This window comes from Mytilinidion resinicola, assembly GCF_010093595.1.
Source record: "Mytilinidion resinicola strain CBS 304.34 unplaced genomic scaffold BDZ99scaffold_31, whole genome shotgun sequence".
In the NCBI taxonomy this organism is placed as follows: Eukaryota; Fungi; Ascomycota; class Dothideomycetes; order Mytilinidiales; family Mytilinidiaceae; genus Mytilinidion; species Mytilinidion resinicola.
The window spans coordinates 173418-195040 of record NW_022985467.1 but is presented as its reverse complement, the minus strand read 5'-3'; the positions used below and the strand labels follow the sequence as shown (position 1 = coordinate 195040).

The following is a 21623-nucleotide window of genomic DNA, read 5'->3' as shown; positions in this document are numbered from 1 at the left end:
TTACCCTACTTCTAGCAGTGCAATATACGCGTTTAAGCAGCCCTTAATAGAGTTATAAAGTTCTTATATTATATATATATCTTGCTAGCAATCCGGAACTTGCCCACCTCTATAGCCTTCTTATAACATGGATTAATAGACTTTAGGGCAAGAATAGGCTGCGCCGGAGGGTCCTTGCGGCCTATAACACTAAGGGCGTAAGCGATCGAGCAAAGAGGGCGTGCAGGGTTATTAGGCGTAGGCGCGGCGTTGGCTATAGTGGAATAGGAGTGCGAATAGCTTCAAAAACGCGTGCAGGAACGCGTGCGACAGGCAGGATAACTTTTTAGGGGATTAGGTCACAGAATACGTGCTAGCTCACTAAAAACAGGACCGAATCCCCTGTCCTCTAGTCTAGCTAGTCTAGCTAGGCTAGGCTGCATGCCGGATGAGCAAAACGGGCAGGCTGCACGGGCTGCACGGGCCGCTGAACTTCAACACCACGAAATCTATCACGAGATTTTGAAAATCAATTGGAGCTCCTGGAGCTCCACGGCTTCGGCTCCACTCCATCCAGGAGCGATTTGAAGCCGGCTCCACTCCAGACTGTAGGGCGCTCCACTCCAGCAGCCTCCACTCCAGTCCAGTCCAACAAGATCACTGGCGCCAAGGATCCGGACAATCCCTTTCGATGTTCCGTAATATCTTACAAATTTCCAGGATTGACCACTCCCAAAGGTGAAGCGCCTTCTGAAGAGCTTGAACTAGACGACTGAACATTGGGTGTCCTAGACGTATCCAATCATCGATGTGCTCGATGAGTTCCGAATACGCGTATAACCTTTCTATTGCTAGATATATGGAACGCAAGCGAAGCGTCTCCAGATTCTGGGCCGCGGGCGCTGTTCTCTCCTCCCATATACAGGGCTTCAGGGTAGACGGACGGTATAACTTGACGCTCCAGGTGAACATGGACAGGACCTCCGTTGGCATCCATAAAGTGCCTCCAGCCAGGTCGTAGGTCCTCGTCCTTCTTGGATTGGCTGGCAGCCTCCTGCTGGACGGCTATTCGTAATTTCTTCACCCGCACTTAGGTATTGTATACTGCCATGGCGAGTCTTCTGTCTTTTCCATTGAGCGGAGTGTAGCCAGGGTTACGTTTGTAAGTAAGCCACTTCATCTTTGCAAGTTCGTGCGCTTCCTCAGCTGCATAAAAACCTTTCTCAGTTTCGTTCGGTCTCGTCCCAGTGCTCGCTGGAGGTGGCATCGTATCTCCGACCCCGTAATCCCTTGATAGTGGGGCAATGTCAGGGAGAAACTGCCCAACTGCAACCGCTTTGAGCTTCGCATAGGCCGCGCAGAAACGCACGACTTGTAAAACTTTCCTAGCTTCTTCTTTACTCGGCGCCAGGAACTCATCGGATGCGGCGTCAAACATCTTTGCGTTGGAGAACTCCCGAAGGAGAATCTTGGCGCCGGAAGGACCGAGATGATGAATTCATATTGCCCTTGGATTGACGCTTCCATGAATGATTCGCTGCTTGGTAAGAACTTCCAGAGTGTAAACCAGTTCTCGAAACAAGTGACCTGCTGCGGCTGCGCGATCTTCTCCTGTTCGTGTGTTCGTGTCTCGAAGTTCATTCGTTCCATGTAGACATCGAGAGGTAAATAGGCGTCATGTGCACTTGACAAAAAGACCCTGTTACTGTCTATCTGGATTTCGCCAGTATACGCCAGGATCGAAGGTTGCTTCTATCGTGCGTCAGTGATTTGAGGTAGGATTATATGACGGAACACTTACTCCAATGCATCGGAGGAGACTCATTTCAAGTGTCTCGTCGTGGTCTTGGTTGAAAAAAATGCCGGCGTAAACCTCTCCAGTGAACAGATTCACGATCTTCATAGTAAGTGGGGATATTGGATTTTTGTCCAGGATATATCGCTTAAGTTGATACGTATTCACGTTAGGAATCTCGCGCATAGAGCGTTGATCGGCCGTCGGAGTGCCAATTGAGCCTTTTACCTGAAGCTTCTTGGCAAATAGGTCCACTGCTGCCGGAACCTCTGCGGTTTTCCAGAACAGTGAATCGCCTCCCGCACTATCCAGAGAAGGACCTTGATCTCCCCCACTCGAATCTGATTACAGCGCTCCGGATTCAGTAACACCGAAAAGTAGGCCTTGGGGGTTTTCAGATTGGAATATACGATAGGTATATACCATTGAGTCGGATGAACTGTTTGGACAGCGCCTGGACCATCCAGAGATTGTGTTTCTTGCTCGGGACGATGCGAAAAGCTATTTGTGGCATGACCTTGACACCCTGCTCGTTGTAGGGGAGCAGAAAGTCGTCCTCGTGATCTCTACCGAAAGTGCAGTCCCATATGTCTTGCCGATCCTGACAGAATATGATACACCCATTTGGATCGTATTCGGGATAAGTGTACGATGGATTTGACTTCATATAGTCTTCACCGTCCGACTCCTGGGGCTGAGGTATCATCCGCCATCCTTGTAGCGAATCGAGCCCCGCTGCGGAATGGTGGTTCATTCCAATCCCATCTGCCGAATCTCATCAGAATGTATCGTGCTTCTACATTGTCGATGCGGGTTGGGCCAACAGTATAAAAATATTTCGGGTTTCAACGTCTGCATGGTAAGTTCAATTGGTATATCAACCACCTCGACCACCAAACAATTTTTCACGCGTTTTATGATTATAAAAGACTATATAAGACAGCAGTTTCCACCATATGAGCACATGTGGAGCCACCAAGGCACTTATAGCGATAAGCGTGGTTCCTCTATCTACTAGAAGTTGAGTCTTTTGGCTGCGTGGTTTGCTGGAGGAACGTCCAGCGCTGATGTACATATACAACGTGACTTAAACTAAATCCAAGTGTCACCAAAGGCTTGTTAGACGTGCACAGACAAACCGATAAGAGTCGGGGTATATTGTGTGGTTTCATTAACCCGTTTCGTTGTAGTTAGGAATATTTATCGCGCCAAAGGATTAGGAAACTCGAAGTACTCAAATGCCCCGACAAGATCTCTCGACGAGAGAAGGTGACCTGCCTTACTCCTCCCTCACATACACCAAAATAGTTGCTCCTTCATCAGAGTTGGACTCACTATCCTTATCAACCACGACGAATACCATGTCCTGATTATCGAATCGGACCTCGTTGTCGTCGTCGTCCGTGATGGTCTCCCAGTCGCTTTCGTCGTCAGTCTCCCACCCCTCATCATCCTCTTCCGCGACAGCCGAATCCACCCAGAAGTCATCTGCCTGCCACGCTCCTTCTTTCACTTGTTTAGGCTCTGGCGCTTTGACTGTTCTCTGGGATGACGATGATGCTTCCTGCTCCACAATCTCTTGTTGGTGGCCTACTTGCGAATCGTCCACTGGATGAGGCTCCACTGGATCGCAAAAGGGCTCCACTGGGTAACGACGAGGCTCTACTGGGGTGCGACGAGGTTCTACTGGGGTGCGACGAAGTTTTGATGGGATGCGACGCTCGCGCGTTGATTTAAGCCAAGGACCAATTCGACTCAACGCCTGCTTTTGAAGCTGTTTTTTCAACATCTCGTCTACTACCGGGGTGACTGACTGCGAAGGTGTAGAATACGCTTCTTCATCAGCTGTGTCGGTGTTTGTAATATAAGACGCAAAGGGGTACTTCCGCAAGTTGAAGTCATACCAATGCTCCGGACGGTCGACGTTATCAGGAATCTTTGCTTCTTTGTTGAAGAAGTATCCTTCTAAATGGGCCTGGGTAACTTCGCGTAACTTTCCGTGCAATTGGAAATTTATATTCCTCGTGATCCTATCCAGTTCTGCCCATCGCAAAGAGGTCTTTTTGACAAGAATCATGGAGCGCCTCGAGTCTACGATCGAGAAGTCGGCTGCGTCTACTGTGCGTTCCGATGGCTCCGCCGGCGTTCCTACGACTTCCATTTCAAGCTCTTTCGCCAACTTGGGTAGGAGGTCTATGCTGATATAGTGTCCCTCCAGCTTTGGATCGCCTCTTACCTGCTGGAATGGAGGACGGAAACTAGACTCTTTGCACCGCTCGTAAGGACCTTTGTCAGCCATAGATAGAAGCTGGGTTCCATTGAACATGCTGCTGGGTACGTGGTACCACAGCTTGAATGTGTTGTTGAGCTCAAAGAAATTGCCGATCTTGCAGTTCAAGAGAGTTTTGAAGGCGTCCGCTAACTGTGAAGGCATGTTGCCCAAACTAGCTAGGTCTCTCGCCAATGCCCGAAGATCTTTACCAAGGCAAAAGTCCGGATTTTTCACCTTGTCAATGTAAGCCTTCGCCTTTGTCTGAAGAGTCTTACCCCACGTCGGCCAGATTTGCAGAATGAACCCGAAAAATGTCCCAAGATCCTTCATATCGACCAACACGTCTCCATCAGGACTATCTTTCGCATGCACTTTCCAGGACTTGACGACATCCAGAGTACGCCAGGGATCACTGCATTCCCCTTCGGCCACCCGAATCTGCCGAATGATTTCCTTGGCGGTCCAATCCCAGGTCAGTGTGCCAAAATCCCGAAATATCGCGTCTAGAATGGGGTATCCAAAGGAATAGTTTCCGTCTACGTCTTCAAGCGGTTGTCGGTATGCGTAGCTATCCTGTACTAAAACATTTTGGCAGTGCTCCGGCTTTTCGTCTGTTCTATTTTCCTCGAGGGCTGGATGTTCTGCGGATAGCTTGACTTTGCGAAGGTAATCAGCGACAGGAGGCATGGTCTCCGACACCTCATTGGTGACTTTGTTGTAGTATACTCGGCGATGGGAAGTGTTTAGTGGCATAGTCCACCCCCCTGCAATGTCCAAAGCGCGCTTCGTTGCCTCTTTCTGTACCTCTTTCTTGAATTTCACAACCCGCCTCTTAGCATTGTACACTGCTGTGCCAAGGACAGAGTCTATGTGGCTCAGCGGATCATACTCTTTGGCGAGTTTGTACTTGTTCCACTTATCTTCCGCCTCTTTCAGGTCGTCCTGGGCTTTTTTCAAATGCCATGCTGCGTCTGGATTCTCAGGAACACCAACGTATGGATGATCGCTACCCGAATATTCCGGTTCGCCGTCAGTTTTGCGCTTCTTAGCTGGCTGCTCGTCGTGCTTCCCCAAATTGGAGCGCTTGACTGGGCCTGGCTGGGACACAATGCCCTCGGTATGCTGAAAATGTGCGGCGACAAGAAGATCAGGATACATCATGATCAACCGCATAGCACGAACTGCCTCCTTGGTGTCCTTGAGACATGCCTTCTCGAACGCTTTATTTGCGGTTGAATGCTTCTTGACTTTTGACAAGCTGATCAAGAATACCTTAGCACCAGATACTGTTAAATGATGTATGGCGATGTGCTGTGGCAGTAACTCTCCCATGGTAATCCGCTTTGCGTGCAGCTTCTCCAAGGCGGTCATGATGGCTCGGCAAAAGTGATTAGCAGCAAGCGTTCTATCGTCTTTAGACCAGGTGTGAAAATCCATCATTTTGAGATACTCTGAGAGCTCTGCCCATCGCTCCGGGGTGTTCGTCAAGATCACTCGGAAGTTGCTAATGACGCACTCGTCGAGTATTTTGAGTATGGCAGGGTCGTCCTGATTCAAATTAGCATTCGCGTATTACTCTTTCTGGAATTACTGAACTTACCGGCATATCGAGTCTTGCCATGACCCTCAGATTTCGCTCGCACTTTGCGTTCTCTCCAGCTTTCTCCAAGTCGTAGAACTTGCCTAGTAACCTCTTGCCACTGAACGAATGAATGACTACCAGAAAGTCACCGAAACCGCCCTTCTCGAGTACGTAGCGCAGGTTGTCCTTCGCTTTAGGCTTAACATTAGTAACTGCCTGGTCCATGTTTTTTACAGCAACCGTAGGGTCAACCAAGGTCGCCGTCCCGTCGACGATCTCGAGTTTCTTCGCAAAGTACTCAGCCATGGTTGGAACATCTTCAAAAGACTTGTTCGCGGCTAGCTCAGCGTCGCGGACGGTCCAGATCTGAATCTCCAGCGCGTCTACTACGACCTCATTGGCCGCTTCCGGATGGAGGTATATCGAGCTGTGGAAATTTCCTTCGGTCTTTCCTTTCCCAGCTGCGATCAGCTTGACGCCGTTGACAGCTAGCGTAGTCTCTGCTAACGCTTGCAAAATCCAGATGTTCTTGGCCTTGTCGGGCAAGACCCTAAAGGCTTGCTTGGGCATGTTGAGATAACCTTCTGACGGGCCAGGCAGCTTCACATCCAAGCAGTGCCCTTTCGCTGGCCTACCGGAGGCCTGCCGGCCAAAGACGTAATGAGAGTGATCGTTCCGGTGATGCAAGTAGATCACACCTGCTTCGTCTGATGAGTTGAGAACTGGATGCATATACAGATCTACTCAGGTTGTCACTACTAGCGTGTCAGTGGCGTTACATCCTTCCATATCCGTAACAAGGGGGAACAGGGGAGTACCCCCCCCCCCCCCCCCCTTTGATAGGTTATATATACGGGCCTTATGCCTCTTCAAATCAACACAGAACTGCTTCTTCACAACCTGAGTGTTATGAGCCCGGAAAACTTACACGGATCATCGCCTGCATCACCAATCAACGCAATCAGCATTCGATAGACTCTCGATCCACAATCCTCCATAACCAATCTTGTTATTCTTCCATCACGTCTTCCACAATGCCGACAGAAAACGTCATCTTATCATCACCAGCCGTATGGGAATCCTGGATTCAAATTATCCAGGCAAAGGCCGAACGAAAGGGAATATGGGGCATCATCGATCCATCAACAGATGCGAACGCCGATGAACAACTTCCAAAACCTACGAAGCCTGCGCCCCCGGAAGCTGATGAAAATACGTTCGCCGCGCAAATGACCTGGAAGATGGCATACGATGAATACAAGGACAACAAGGTCCTATTCGACAAGCAAAAGGAATCACTGCAGGACATACGCATTTTTATCCTACAAACCGTGGATGCCAAATACACCACGTAGACCTACGGCATCTCAGCAGCACGCGATCTACTTGCCAAACTCGAGAAATCCATTGCGCCATCGGATGAAGCACGCCGGCACGAAATCTACAACCTATGGCAGAAGCAGAAGCACCACCCCACGGAACGAACCATAGAGAAATGGCTAATGGACTGGGAAACGTTTTACAGTGATGCATCAAGACTACAGCTGCCTGAGGCCATCGGCAACCGTGCCCAAATTGACTTTCTACTGTCCCTAATGGGAAAACATCCAGAATTTGCAGGCTACTGGCGCCAGGAGATTGCACGCCGAACGGATGCTAAGGAATCAGCACCTAGCCTAGCGGATCTAGTCAGCAAGTTCCGAATACAGCGACACGAGAAACTAGCATCCCAGGGCAAGGATCCCCACTCGGCCTACGCCACTACGTTGCAGGGCCAGGAAATCAAACCAAAAGAACAAGCCGATTCCCCTAAAACCCTGACGCCCTGCCTATGCGGAGAAACCCATCTGTGGCGTAACTGCCCGTATATCTGTGCTGACAAACGTCCTACTGGCTGGCAGATGGATGCAGGAATTCAGGAAAAAGTGAAAAAAGCGCTTGAGCAACAGTATCCAACAAACCAGGAGCGGATTCGAAAGATGCAGGAGGAATTTAGGGGCCCTACTCCTGGGGCTATCTCTGCATTTGCAGTTGCATTCTCAGCACCAGATCGTTCCTCTACTCCACCAGCTTTGTTCTCAACGGCCCCACCGTATCAGCTACGGAATTCCGTTATCCTAGATTCAAGTGCTACAACGCACGTGTTCAATACTGCGCATTGGTTTACGGGCAACATTGAACAAACAAACATTGCCTGCTACACAGGAAAGGGTGTAGAATCTATCACGGGATTCGGGACAGCAAAAATCTCACTAGAAAGTTCAAATAGCATACACTACGCCATGCTTTCCGATTCCGCCTATATCCCAGGGTTCAACGTGAACATTGTTTCCCTCCGGAAACTGAACGCCAAAGGGGTGTTCTGGAACAACGAACGGAATTTCCTATACAGCCTAGACTACGGCAGGGAAGTTATCTGGGCAAAACTCCTAGAGAAAGCTGGACAAAACGTTATCCAATTTATTGAGCCAGAGAACATCCAAACGGAAAATGACATCTCTGCATACATCACGCAGCCACGCATCGCACGCCCACCAGCACGAGGGGCATACTCCGCACGGCCTGTGGAACTCCAGCCATCAGTAACAGCCCTAGGGCTACTATGGCATCTTCGGCTAGGCCATGCACGCCCAAAAGCTGTACAAAAGTTAACAGCAGCTGTTCTCCCAGATGCACAAGGGGACGTTCAATTGCTAGGCCCGGCAATACACGAATGCGAACAATGCGCCGTTAGCAAAATCACACAGCAAATTTCACGTGTCTCTCCTATGCGGCATGCTACACGGCCGTTCGAACGGCTGCATTTCGATATGATATTTGAAGAACCCGGCTTCAACGACAATACCAAGTGTCTACATCTCTGGTGCGAATCCACGAAATATCACGTGACCAGGAACATCAACACGCCGAGCGAACTGCCCCAGGCCCTAATGGAAGAAGTAGCTAAGCTGGAAACTCAATTCCCTGGCGTTACTGTTCGATTCCTGAAGACTGATGGCGAACGCACCCTAGGCAGCCGTGAAGATCATCCATTTCGTGTCTGGATACGTGAACGTGGCATCGTCCTAGAACAATCAACGCCAGGAAACTATATGCAGAATGGTGGCGCAGAACGTGCAGGTGGAATCCTTATTCTCAAAGCCCGTTGCCTGCGTGCGCAGTGCAACCTACCTGGAAATCTCTGGCCATTCCTATATAATACAGCTGCCTACCTACTTAACAGGACGCCTACGGAATCCATCGGATGGAAAACCCCCTGGATTGCTATACAGGAAAGCTTGGGAATCACGCCGGTTGACCCAAGCATTGCCCATCTACGGGTATTCGGCTGCCGTGCCTATACGTTGAAAAAGCGCCTACCCAAGGTGCCGAAGACTACGCCCCGTGCACACATAGGCTGCCTAGTGGGCTACGAATCATCAAACATCTATCTCATCTGGGTCCCTAGCCTAGAGAAGGCCGTACGAACACGGGATGTTATATTTGATGAAGAAAAATTCTACAACCTAGGATCAACAACTCATATGCTAGAAAGCTACTCCGAACATCAGCTGTAGAGAACACAGCTGAGATCTCAGCTGTGGAGAGCCCAGCTGAAAACTCAGCTGTGCAGTGTTCAGCTGAACTTACTAGCGCGCCACCCAGGGGGTGGCCCCCCTTCCTTCCCCTAGTATATATACAACTAGCTAGACGTCTATAGAAATCAGAGTTCACATCAATTTAACCTGAGTGAGATAGACCTCGCAGACGAATTGCAGGTGCCCATCGAACAGCTTGTACGAACGCTGGAATACGATGAACAGGAACAGGAACAACAACGAGAGCCACGCGTATACAGCGTTGACGGTGACAGTGACGACGAATTACTAGATACCATCATCGTACGTCCGCGGCAACAGCCTCAACAGCTATCAACCGAATCAGACAGCGAACATTCGCCCGCGGAAACCGCAGCTGGCCTGCCTACACCTACGAACACGCTGTCACCAAGATCTAGATCCCCCGCACAATCAGCTACGCCATCATCCCGATCGGTCTCTGCATCCTCGGGGGTGGACAGGAATAGCGGATCTACATCACCTACGGCCACTACGGCCACTACGGCCACTACGGCCACTACGGCATTAGCTGAGACCACGGCATCAGCTGCTACTACGGCATCAGCTGCTACCACGGCATCAGCGGCTACTACGGCATCTACAGTGCCTATAGATTCGTCCTCTCGTCCTGTACGAGACAAGAAACCCGCCAAGCCCCGTGCAGCCCTGCACTCGTCCATCGCCGAACGCGATGCGTACGACGATGCCCTGCCGGGCCTACACTCCGCCTTTGCTGCGGCCCTTGCACTACAAGCAACGTATACGGCAGGCCCTACTACTGCACCAGCAGGCCCTCACAGAGACTCTCTCCAGGAAGCACCAAGGCACTGGAAACAACTACAAAACCACCCCGAACGGGACGGGTTTATAGCGGCAGCAAAACGCGAACTAGATGACCTAGTGAGCCGTGGAACGTTCACTACTGTAGAACAGTCCAAGATTCGAAGCCCTATACAATCCCTGTTACGTGGGTATTCACGTACAAATTCGATGAGAACGGACATCTACTACGTCACAAAGCACGCCTCTGCGTACGCGGGGATCTACAAAAGGCAACAGAAGAAGATACATACGCAGCAACACTAGCTGGGCGAACGTTCCGTGCCTGTGCTGCCCTCATTGCAGCAGCAGATCTCAACACCTGGCAGGCAGACGCCGTATCGGCATTCACAAACCCGGAGCTCGATGAACTAGTGTACATCAGGTACCCGGATGGATTTGAACGTCCCGGATATGTGCTGAAGGTTAACAAAGGCCTATACGGCCTACGTCGTTCCCCCTTGCTCTGGTTGAACGATCAATCCAAAACACTACGAGAACTAGGCCTCAAGGAAGTGCCAGGAATTCCATGTCTATTCATCAGCCCTTATCTCATCGTGTTCTTCTATGTGGACGATCTCATTGCGTGCTGCATGCCGCAATACAACCATCACCTAACAGCGTTCAAACACGCGATTATGGCCAGATACGAGATGAAGGATATGGGCGAGGCCAGCTGGTTCCTAGGAATTCGAATACTCCGTGATCGACCCACACGACGGCTGTGGCTGTGTCAGGATTCGTACCTTGACAAAATTGCGGGAAAATTCCATCAGAAAGATGCACTACGGGTTCACACGCCCTTAGCCATCGACAACCTCATTCCATACGAACAGGAAGCTGGCGCCATCTCAATACATGGATATCAACAAAAAATCGGATCCCTGCTATACGCAGCCATCAACACGCGCCCAGACATTGCACGTACATGTTCTAGGCTGGCAGAATTTAGCCGGAATCCATCGGCAGGCCACCACCATGCTGCTGATAGGGCTATTGCATACCTATACCAAACGCGTGGCTACGCTCTCTGCTACGATGGCAGCACCGTTGATACGGATCAAATGCTCGTTAGGGCTAGTGATGCCAGCTTCGCCGACGATTCCATCACACGCCGTAGTTCACAGGGCTACATCCTAAAACTGTTTGGGGGCCCTGTAGATTGGAAAGCAACAAAACAAAACCATATTACAAAATCATCCACGGATGCCGAGCTCACTGCTGTTTCCAATGCCGTGTCGGAATTCATGTGGTGGCAACGATTGTTCACGTCACTGGACCTTGTTCTCGAGGGAAACAAGGTGATAACTGTCCTATGCGATAACCAACAAACAATTCGACTACTCAGCAAAACGGGCGGGCATTTGAATACGTCGCTAAAGCACGTAGACATCCACAATCACTGGCTTCGTCAGGAAGTACAAGCCGGCCACGTACGAATTGATTGGGTGGCATCCGAACATATGCTTGCAGATGGGCTTACGAAGGCCCTCCCTCGACAGAAACACGAGCTGTTCATTCAACAGCTAAATCTACAGGACGTCACTAGCAGGATCTAGGAATTAGACGTTAGGGATTCAGCATCATTCGTTGCTGGGGGGTGACTCGGGTTGCAGCACTACAACCTAGGGTCAGCAACTCATATGCAGTAACATATCAGGATAGCATGCTGATACAGGAGGAAGTAACAGGTAGTGCAACAGCAGTGCTGCAGCACGGTATCAGTACTGTATCAGGAAACAGGATGAATCAAGTAACGCGTCAGGAAGAGATACCACGTTATGCCCCCGGGGCTGGCCCCCCTCCTTCCCCTAGTATATAAACAACGAGCTAGACACCCATAGAAATCAGAGTTCACATCAATTTCAACCTGAGTGATCTCCGACAGGGTTTGCCAGAGTCTTTCCAGTCGGTTTTCTATTCACCCCTTGATCTAACCCAGACTTTAGCGAAGGGTCGTACTCAAGTCGGGTGACATGGAATCCTTGTTTCTGGTTTATTTTGGCAGCATTCTTGTTATTTATCCGAACAATAACGTTAGTAGGGCCGTACAGCGCTGAAGACCCCGAGGGTTGACCAGGATCAGTCGCCATGGCGCTATGGTGACAGGCCACTGATTTAAGGATTAGCGAATTGTGCAAGAATTAAGTAAAATTTTAGGGTGAAGAGATAAGGTAGATTGTAGCAGAGGAAGGGTGGGGTGGTGGTGAAGTTCGAATTGACGATGAAGAATATTTGGCGGGGAAGGCCTACTTACTCTTTTAAAACCAGTGAATTTATTGAATGGCAGGATGAGGACTTGCTGAAATGGCGTGGGGTGTTGGTGGACTTTTGGTATTAGTGGTGGATCGGAAGGTGGGAATAAAGGCTTTGGTGGTCAGGACGTATTTATACGCTGTCTCATAAAATTTCCGTAGACTGAGGTTATTTCTATAGGGGGAAGCCGTCCCCAGCCGAGTAACTTCAAGTCTCCACGACATTGAATGGCGTCTCGTGAGACGATTCTGCGGAGCCCCCATTTCTGCAACTCCACGACCCTGTCTTTGCGTTCTCAGCTTAGCTTGGCGACCACAGGCTACAAAAAGGCTTCATACTGAGTCGAGGTTTTGCAAATATATGAGCGAATAACCGTTCTCCTTGTTGTCATCATCAACTTATCAAAGGTAATTCACTAGCGCGCCTTTTCGACCTGCTCCTTAGCTCCGATATCTTCACACTGCTATCCAACGGACACACACACCACCCCACGAGCAACAACCCGAAGTGATTACTTGAGTAGTTCCCCACTCCACCTTTTGCTCATATTCCCAACAAGCCGCGCTATAGATTTTGTTACTCCAAAAGCGGAACAACAATCCTTCCCCATATGATACAGCTTTTCATCTTATACGATCTTCGAAGCATGGCCGAAAACGAGATTATTCATTCATCGAGGATGGCACGACCCGACCATCCAACGAAAGTTGTTCGGTCAACCATTTACGATCGAGCTGTAGCGAAAGCTGCTCGGCCTCCTGTAGTCAAATCTCCTACGTCTGGCTCTTTTGCAGCCAAATGCCCCACATCTGGCCCTCATGTCGCCAACTCTCCTCCGTCTAGCACTTCCATGCGTAACTCAATTATGTCTAGTCCTCGCACGGCTAAATCTTCTGCGTCGACGCCCCCTTCAGCCACACCTCCTCAAGGATGCGATCACCATGGGAGACCGACTTCCCCGCCAAAACAGATCCCACGACCTCAATTGACCCTGGCTCAATACCTGGGACATGAGACACCTCCAGACAGTCTTGATAGCAATGCTAGCGAGACTTCCTATGTCACCTACAAACCAACTACGGAGGAAAGGGTGGCCAGAATGAACAGCGACGAACAACGTGAGTTCCACATGACGCTATGGGGATTTTACCCACCTTTTTATCGGGTGGAAGACTTGCGGGTCCCACGTTTTTCAATGCAGCGAATGAATAACTTCTGACGACGTACCAGATTACCAGAGCAACGAGCGAGCCGTTCGACCATGACATCGGCGCCACCCAGCTTTACCACTCGGGATACAAAGAGAGGATCATCGGAGATCGATGAAACTGTAGACATGTCGTACTTCGACACGGAGGCGGCTCTAAATGCGTGGACAGAACACGTATTCGCGATCGATCAACGAAAAGTGGAACTCAACTCAAACGTGCTTTTACAGATCGAGGGCTACCGGGACCATAAACAGGCGAAAAGGCCTCGATACGAGGCACCCATTTTCGCGTCTCGCGGAGCAAACATTCCCGCTGCTAAAGAGTCACCAGTGGATAGCAAAGCTGGAATGAGTTTCTCGAAGGCTTGTGGCAGCCAACGGAGCGGAAGTCAACGGAGCGGAAGTTAAGGAAAGAAAGACTCGCGAACCTAAGCTCGTTCACTTTGAGCAGCTGGCGAAGACAGGTGGTAGCAACTTCAAATGTCTCAAGAACGTAAACATCGGCGATGCGGAAGTTCCATGTGTGAAGAGTCGCAAGCGAAAGCTTGTTGACGTTGAAGAGCCACCGACAACAGAAGAAAGCTCCCTAAGACCCTCAAAGAAGGCCAAAGTCAGGGCTGTCGATGATAGGTACGGGAACGACCTTTGTGTTCAAGATCCTCTCGTGATGGGACTTTTAAGAGGTGATGTGGCTGATCACGGCTGTTTTGGGATGTCACATTAGGAGTAAAGTGGGGTTTGATTACGATCCACTCGGATTGAATTTGGAGGGGGAAGGGAAGGGAGATCTTTTCAACAAAGATCCTTCAGGGATGGGATTTGGAAACTCGAAAGGGGACACTGGCATGGATGCGGGTTGGTTAAAGAAAGATGGAGTTCCTTTAATTGATTTTATTGGGTTACGGAGGAGGATTGCACAACCACGCAGGCTCGGGACACATAAGAGGGGGTACGACTGAAATGATGGCGTGGATACAGTTGTCAAGATATAAGTGTCCCTTTTAAGCGCTCCTTTTCTGCCATCTCTTGTTACAGTCGGTTGACAGAAGTCTATGTGCATAGCTTTGTAAGCAGGAAAATCAAAGTTCGACCCCGTTGCTCTCCAATACAAAGGAGGTGTTTCCTTGAAGTTCTATATCGAATTTCTTGGTGTTTATGATACATATACGCCTCCTGGAGCCTAATGCTTTGTCTGCCAGCCCTTCGCTTTCCGTACAGCCCCTCAACATCTTGGCATGCTCTTAATTAGGTTCCGGATTAATAAATTAGGTATCTTCAACCATGCCTCCTTTAATGCAGCTTTTAGAGCATCCCAGTCCTCTTCTAAGTTGCCTATTATAGTTAGCTCTGGGTGGAGCTTATGGACCATCTTCTTAAGAGCCAACCACATGTGCTTAATAGGGTTAAGATCCGGTAAATAAGGCGGCTATTCAAGCGTCCAAATACTATAGGTTTTAAGCCAGTTCTTAGTATATTTAGAGTTATATATTGGCGTATTATCTTAAATAAAGATATGCCCAGGTAAGTACTAAGGGAGGAGTCCTTCTTTAAGAGTCTTAGTATAGCTTCTTCCTAAATACCCTATCTTCTTAGATGCAAAGTCCCTCTCTATAATAATTAAAGGGGAGCGTTCTACTCTTCCCTTTAGAGTGACCTAAATAGCCCCCTATACCATCTGTAATATCTTCTTGCCCTTCTCTTTCTCTATAATTATCTTAGGGTTATATTTCTCGCCAGGAAATCAAAAGCACTATTCGGCTTGCTGGCCTGAGCCCTGTTAAACTGAGCACTTGTCTGTAAACTTAACAACCCGTCGCTTCTATTAGAAATTCTAATGCTCTCTTGCAAATTAGCGCTGTAAAGCTATATAATCTGCCTTTAATTTAGGCCTCTAGGCACAACGGTGGTTCCTAAGGCCTTATTTCTGGAGCTCCCGTGCAATGGTCCTTATTAAAGGGGGTTGGTTGCAGTTTTAGAGCCCGGCATCTTTAAGCATCTATACTTAATTTTAGGGGATTTTATGCAATTTAATATAGCAATTATTTCTCGCAATATAATAGTACCTCTGGAAAACCATCTCGAGGTAGGGTGTATATAGTATTGTGGGTTTCCCACCGCTTAAATGTCTTGGTGATTGTGTTCCGGTGAACGCCAAATTCAGCCTCCAATTCCTTGACAGAAACACCAGCCTCCCGCTTTGAGATAATAGCGCTGCGAGCCTCAGGCGACAGCTCTTGATTCCTGCCTCGATTTCCTGCGATTTCTGTGCCAAACGAGCGGCGCATGGTTGTGCTGTTGGTGTTCGAACATCGTGAGTTGATGCGCGTCGCGTAGTTCCCGAGCTCGTGCACACAGACTTTTGGCTTAGTACTGTATATGACAAATTTCAAGGGCGGCACCAACAGGGCTACTTCTTTTTTTCGTTAGGTTTTTCCGGGGCTTAAACAGTAGCGAGCTTACTATGCGAGTTCAGATTTCTATCTGTCTTCTTTTGTGAGAGTCTTCTCCTAACTTGCCTCTTCTTAAAGGCCCTGACAAGAGACAACCTTATTCATCTACTATAATGCCTCCTGAACCTAGACCCTATCTCCCAGCGAACGTGGATGCATTGAAGCTAGCATTTGCAGAACAACTTACCTGAAAATCTTTCTCGCCTTCATCCATAGCCTCTGGGACCAAATCTTGATACATATATTCATTGTTCAGCTCATTTACGTCAACGTTCAAGCAAGTGAGATTGAGGCGCAATGCCCCTGTCTAGCACATTCTAACAGGCAGAAAATTACCTTATTCTATCATACACTAGTCAGGGCAAATCTTAAGGGGATTAGAAATTGGGGAGTATATCACAGTGATATCTGCGACGCTGATTATGGTCCTGTATATTTCCATCAACTACAAAATATGTATTCTTTGTCTTCAACATCTACTATCGCCATTTTCAGCTTCTTACCTAAGCTCGATACTAAAAGAGACTAAGGGCTTGGGGAGAAAGATAGGGTGTTTGCGGTTTTCTTGTTTTTTTACGAAGTACTGAAGCTGCTTTCATTTGATTAGGAGTTAGGGGTCGCATTTGGTTGATTTTCATGAACTCAGCGTGTCTATACTATATACATTCAGACTTACATCACTAATCCTCTTTACGTTGTGCGAAGTTTTCTATTTGTCTGAATCTGAATCGAGACGGGCCCCTGGCACGTGCCCGCACCCGCTAGCTGGGAACAACCGAGACGCCGGCACATGTTAGCCGAAACCTTATTTGAACTTGAGACCAAAGGGTTCCCTACTAAACACCACCGAATGTGCCCGCGGAAAGCGCATTCAATTACTGCTATCTGGGTTACAAAAATGGACGGGAAAAGCACACTTCTGACTTACAAGATCTGATTATTTGTGTGGACTCTGATCTGGGATGAGGTGACCGGGCCACTTCGAAGGGTGTCGCTAGGCTGGATAGCGCGTTCAAAAGCCCTGCGACTGATTGAAGAGCAGCAGACTTGTACAAATTCTACATTTGCTGGTGAGCTCTTGCGTCCACTTCAGACCACGGTACGTACCCCACGGCCGATACAAACAATCTAATCCTCTGATATTGTGTAGACTTCTCGTAGTCTTCTACTTGCTCCAGTTCGGACTATGAGGAGAGTCTGGCGAGTATGAGTTCTAGGTAGGTCCTGATTCTGTGGCCTTTTGGGAACGCTTTGCGGCATTAAGAAGCAGCATCTGCAGTCAGTCACTTCGGAATAAGTGTCATGGGATCACGCAAAGTTGAAGTTCAGGTACCCAAGTTAGATAAACGTAAAGTCTGCCGCCCCAAATACTGCCTCACGTTTCTAGCACTCTTCCGAGGTCACATGTTTATCTGAAGGGTCATAGATGTGTCACAGATGTTTCAGAGTGTACTATGCATTGACGCGATATGAAGGGATGCAGTCGAACAGAATCACGTGAATCTGATACTGGTGGGGAATGAATATAGTGATAGACTGCAATGAGGCCGTGAACGTTTTCGAGCACGTATCTACCCTTATAGCCCCGATCTAGCCTCAACCAAATCGCGACCTCTCGAAGGACTTCTTGCTAGAAGTCGATACAATGCCGCACAAGCCCATTCACACCCCTATCACCACAATAATATCCTACTGCCGTCTAAGAAACGCCTCTTTCCTATCATCGCATAGATCATTCATGAAGCTCAGCCTCGCTTCGGCAAAGTCCTCCCGGGACGGGTCCCCCTTGCGCTGTTTCCGCGTTTCAGAGCACTCAACGACCTAGCTTACGTAGCGCAAGCGTCTTTGCGGCTCGTGGAAGCGGTGCACGTATTGGGGCCCTGCCAGCGATGCGCGCCTTACGAGCCTTCTTCTTCGTGGGAGGCTTGCAAGCCTCCGTGTCTTTTGCATCGGCTGAAACTTCTGCCACAATTCCAGTTTGTTCAAGCCCCACCACCGTTGTCATCGCTGCTCCGTATGCAGCGGGTGTTTCAACTCTATCCTCAATGATAGCCTCCTGCTCTAAGTCTTCTTGAGACTCTAGTGCTAGTGTTGGAAACGCTAGACCCACTTGTGCAGCCAGTACCTCTGGTGCAGCTTCCTCTTGTTCGGAAAAATCGGTTTAGGTTCTAGCGTCAACGCGTGGCGGAGTTGCGGTCTGCACTTCAGCGTCGGCGTATGTTGGTTGCAGCTGGTACCGCTGGGGCAAATGGTGGCAGCTGCGCCGTTCGGAGTTTTGGGATATCTGTAGTCTGTGCTTCAGCGTCGGCGTATGTTGATGATGTAGCTCGTGCTGATGGTGTAGATGGTGACAGCTGTGCCACCTGTGTTGCCGCGCCCTCAACTTCATCATGCTCGGGAACATAATTGAGACCACTATCGGCGAGGGAAACGTCGCCCTTTGGCAAAGGCATCATTGCACAGAAGTCGGGCCCAATAGGTTCTTCGTTCTCAGAAAAGTACTCTTGGGTCGACGGAATCGAGGGATGGGGTCGGGGCACCATAGCACAGAAATCGGGACCAACAACTTCCTCATAGTCGGAAGTCTGTTCTCCTTGGGTTCCTGGAATTGAGTCTTGGGCCTTGAGTATGTGCATCATGTCACCGAAGCCTGGCCTAGCAACTTCCTCCTGCTCAGAAGCGGAATTCTCTGGAGTGCTTGACGTCGAACCCTGGCTATCATCGTCGCTTTGGCTTGGCGAAAGAAGTCGGAGCCTCTTAGCGTTCCGCAACGGTATTGCCTTAACATCCACGAACTCATGCTTCCTCTTTCTGTCTCAGTTCAAGTGCGCTTGGCGCAAGATCTCCGAAATACCTTGCCTGTAGATTGAACGGTCAAACTTGACGATACCCCGCCGCTCGGGTTGATGGCCGGAGAGATGCTGGGTCCCAAGTCTTCGCCTGGAGAATTTAAAACCTTCCTCGGCCCGATTTTCCGCACGGACCAATCCACTACTCCCACTGGACGCCTGTATTGACGCATCCATGCGTGGCAAAGTATACACTTATAAGCCTTCTCCACTCCCAGAAGTGGCCAAGCAGCGACAGGATGTTGCCAGCCATGGCAATCCTCCACCCTTGCATGGAGCTCCTGCTGTGCATCATTCGTCAGGGAGCACTACAAGTGTCCATGATGAGGACAAGAGCCCCTCAAGCAGTTACGAGAACCTCATATCCTCCGACGAGGATGAGCCAAACTACCCAACGCCCCCCTGCACTCCTTCGCAGTCCGAACAAGGCGACGAAATCACGCCGCCTCCTATTCCTCCGAAGCCAAAACCGACGAAGAAGAACTACAACGTGCCCAAGATGCCCAATATGCTAGAGTTAGATGATGGAGGCCATTGGCAGATTCCTGTTGGGGATGGGTTCCTCCACCGAAGCAAGAGGATAAACCCTACACTTCGGCCAGATTTGCAGAATCCCTGCCATACGACCCGTAGGAAGGCTAAGCTTCTTCGGAGAGCGGGGATTGAGGTCACTTTGGCAAAGCCGATGCACTGAGAGAATCGCGACTCCCGAATCCCGATCCATCAAAAATGTGTGTGTCTTTGCCGCTCACACACGTCCGTTCTTCCACTGATAGACCTCTGCGTTGGTCGCGTACCTTGTCTTTCCTTTGATACCGAAAAGGGATCAAAGATGTGACGAATACTCGCACGCTGGCGAGCTTCCACCGGGCGGACGTCGTTGGCATGATGCAATATTTCTACAAAGCGAAATAATCATCAAAGCTATCAGTCTAGCCCTATATCCTTCACAGAAAGAAGGCCCAGCATGGATCCTCAAACTCGGCGTCGGCCAAGCGCATTGCAAGGGGAGTGCGGAAAAGTCCACACAATGTTCCACCGACACCCATCACGGAGCAACCACGGGGTAATTTCCTACTTTCGCGCTTTGAAGTTTCATCGGCAGCATATGCCGCATCTGTGGCGGCGGAGTTTCAATGGTCGGGTTCGCCGATGGGTTCGCTTGGCCGCCAGAGCGTACTCTGGTCATGCTTTGTACAACTCCATTCGACTATTACATTATTTGTCACTGCTGGACGGTGGCAAGATTCATGTTTGATTACGGCTTATAAGCTTTGCTTATCAGCGAGCCAGGGCAGGTAATGCTACCCCTCTCTGTTCCTCCCTTATAGATCGCGTACTTATTTTTATTCCTGGCTCTATTCCGACCTTTTATCCGCACACCTTTTGCCGGACATTCCAACAGTTGAACGAATCCTATATGAACCACCGATCATAAAGATGCGTAGGGGGGGAGTATTTACTTGCCATTTATTAATCATACTAACACTATACACGGTAAGAGACCACATACGTCTCTTTTCGGAACGTCATAATACTTCACAGATTAAGCTACTTGCTCTATGAATCTCAGGCACTCGAAAGCCGTTTTAAGATCTTAAGGAACTAAGAGGAGTTGGGTACAAGTTTTAGAGGTAGGCGCATGGTACTATGCCGGATTTTCGGCAGGTTTCTTTCGGCATTTCATTGCTCTCTATTGATTGTTAGTTCGGTACTCTTAGATATTGGCTCAACTTTTGCTCAATTAATGCGATTTTGGTAGAGCTTATTCGTCATCTCGAGAGACTCACAACTGGTGCACGTGACAACATATGTGCCTGAAAGACTTACGACCAAAGAGCTGGGGTTTCGATTCGGCATCACGCGGTGTATACATTGATTTGCAGGTACGAAGCTGAAGCCTAAGGGCAACGTCGGCCCCGAAAGATCTTTCCACGGCATATGCACACGACAGGTTTCGCTTTGGAGACAGAAGATAATAAAGCGGCCAATAATGGAAATCGTGTGATCTTAAGGCTAACTCTCGCCCAGCGTGAGGAGTAAGCCAACCCTAACTGAACCGACGTGAGCAATCCGTTACAATCGGCCGTTTTGGTTGACATGGACGAGTTTAACCCGGACTGAACGAGTTGTAATCTATTAAATTAACCCCGCATACGCCTTTTGCGGCGTGTTTTATGACGCGTTTTGTGGCTTTTCACGCGTTGTATTGACTCCCCTACACCTCACGGATATCCCTTTTCTAGTCATAGAGTGAATAGAGGCGAGTGCCTAGTCCGTAAACGGGCTAAACCGGTCACAATCTCTTTGTAGTCTGGTAAACGTTGCACGTTCGTCAAAGCAAAGCTTGAAAGGCTTTTCGTTTCACTTTTCGACGAATAGACTGAATGTCTAAGGACCAAAAAAGTTCGAAGGGAGTCTTATTGCGTCATCGATTGCTATACTGTCTCGCACTTTATGATCGTCTTCTTTAGCTAGCATATCTAGCTCCGCGTCAGAAGTTCCCACTAGCACACAAATTTCAGTCCGAGCGTCCGCAACTAATGCATTTTCTTGGCCAAATACCAGTCAAATTCGCAGTGAGATCAGGATCAAGCATGGCTTCTAAGGGTAATGTCGTGTATTCCTACGTAGAGTTACAGAAGAAAACGCAGAGCCACACGCACCGAAAGTCCAAAATTAGAAAAATTCAAGTACAATGCAAAAACACTAAAAGGCAAAGAAAAAGCACCAGAGCCATCTCCACACCTCTGTTCGTCCTCTATGTACCTTGCGGCCCGTCCTTCCAGCCGTGAAGCCGTACTGAACAACA

The 21623-nt window shown here is 49.1% G+C and overlaps 5 protein-coding genes across 5 annotated transcripts; 3 read left to right on the top strand and 2 right to left on the bottom strand.

Annotated features, from left to right (window-relative positions):
* Positions 1 to 781: 781 nt before the first annotated feature.
* BDZ99DRAFT_527318 (uncharacterized protein) lies at positions 782 to 6198 on the bottom strand (the record flags this gene model as incomplete). Its single annotated transcript, XM_033726244.1, has 7 exons — positions 782 to 1036; positions 1085 to 1417; positions 1465 to 1731; positions 1781 to 2115; positions 2198 to 2539; positions 3110 to 5594; positions 5647 to 6198. 7 exons carry the CDS (start codon positions 6196 to 6198, stop codon positions 782 to 784), a joined length of 4569 nt encoding a protein of 1522 aa, XP_033569554.1.
* A 464-nt stretch (positions 6199 to 6662) lies between these two features.
* On the top strand, positions 6663 to 7557 carry BDZ99DRAFT_482725 (uncharacterized protein; the record flags this gene model as incomplete). Its single annotated transcript, XM_033722517.1, has 3 exons — positions 6663 to 6899; positions 6984 to 7492; positions 7530 to 7557. The coding sequence occupies 3 exons, from the start codon at positions 6663 to 6665 to the stop codon at positions 7555 to 7557; spliced, it is 774 nt and encodes a 257-aa protein (XP_033569553.1).
* Positions 7558 to 12948: 5391 nt separating this feature from the next.
* BDZ99DRAFT_482724 (uncharacterized protein) lies at positions 12949 to 13920 on the top strand (the record flags this gene model as incomplete). Its single annotated transcript, XM_033722516.1, has 2 exons — positions 12949 to 13420; positions 13541 to 13920. 2 exons carry the CDS (start codon positions 12949 to 12951, stop codon positions 13918 to 13920), a joined length of 852 nt encoding a protein of 283 aa, XP_033569552.1.
* Positions 13921 to 17694: 3774 nt separating this feature from the next.
* BDZ99DRAFT_482723 (uncharacterized protein) lies at positions 17695 to 18598 on the bottom strand (the record flags this gene model as incomplete). The annotated part of the gene is made up of 3 exons (XM_033722515.1): positions 17695 to 17753; positions 17793 to 18102; positions 18200 to 18598. 3 exons carry the CDS (start codon positions 18596 to 18598, stop codon positions 17695 to 17697), a joined length of 768 nt encoding a protein of 255 aa, XP_033569551.1.
* Positions 18599 to 18986: 388 nt separating this feature from the next.
* Positions 18987 to 19505, top strand: BDZ99DRAFT_527314 (uncharacterized protein; the record flags this gene model as incomplete). Its single annotated transcript, XM_033726243.1, has 1 exon — positions 18987 to 19505. One exon carries the CDS (start codon positions 18987 to 18989, stop codon positions 19503 to 19505), a length of 519 nt encoding a protein of 172 aa, XP_033569550.1.
* Between the last annotated feature and the right edge of the window lie 2118 nt (positions 19506 to 21623).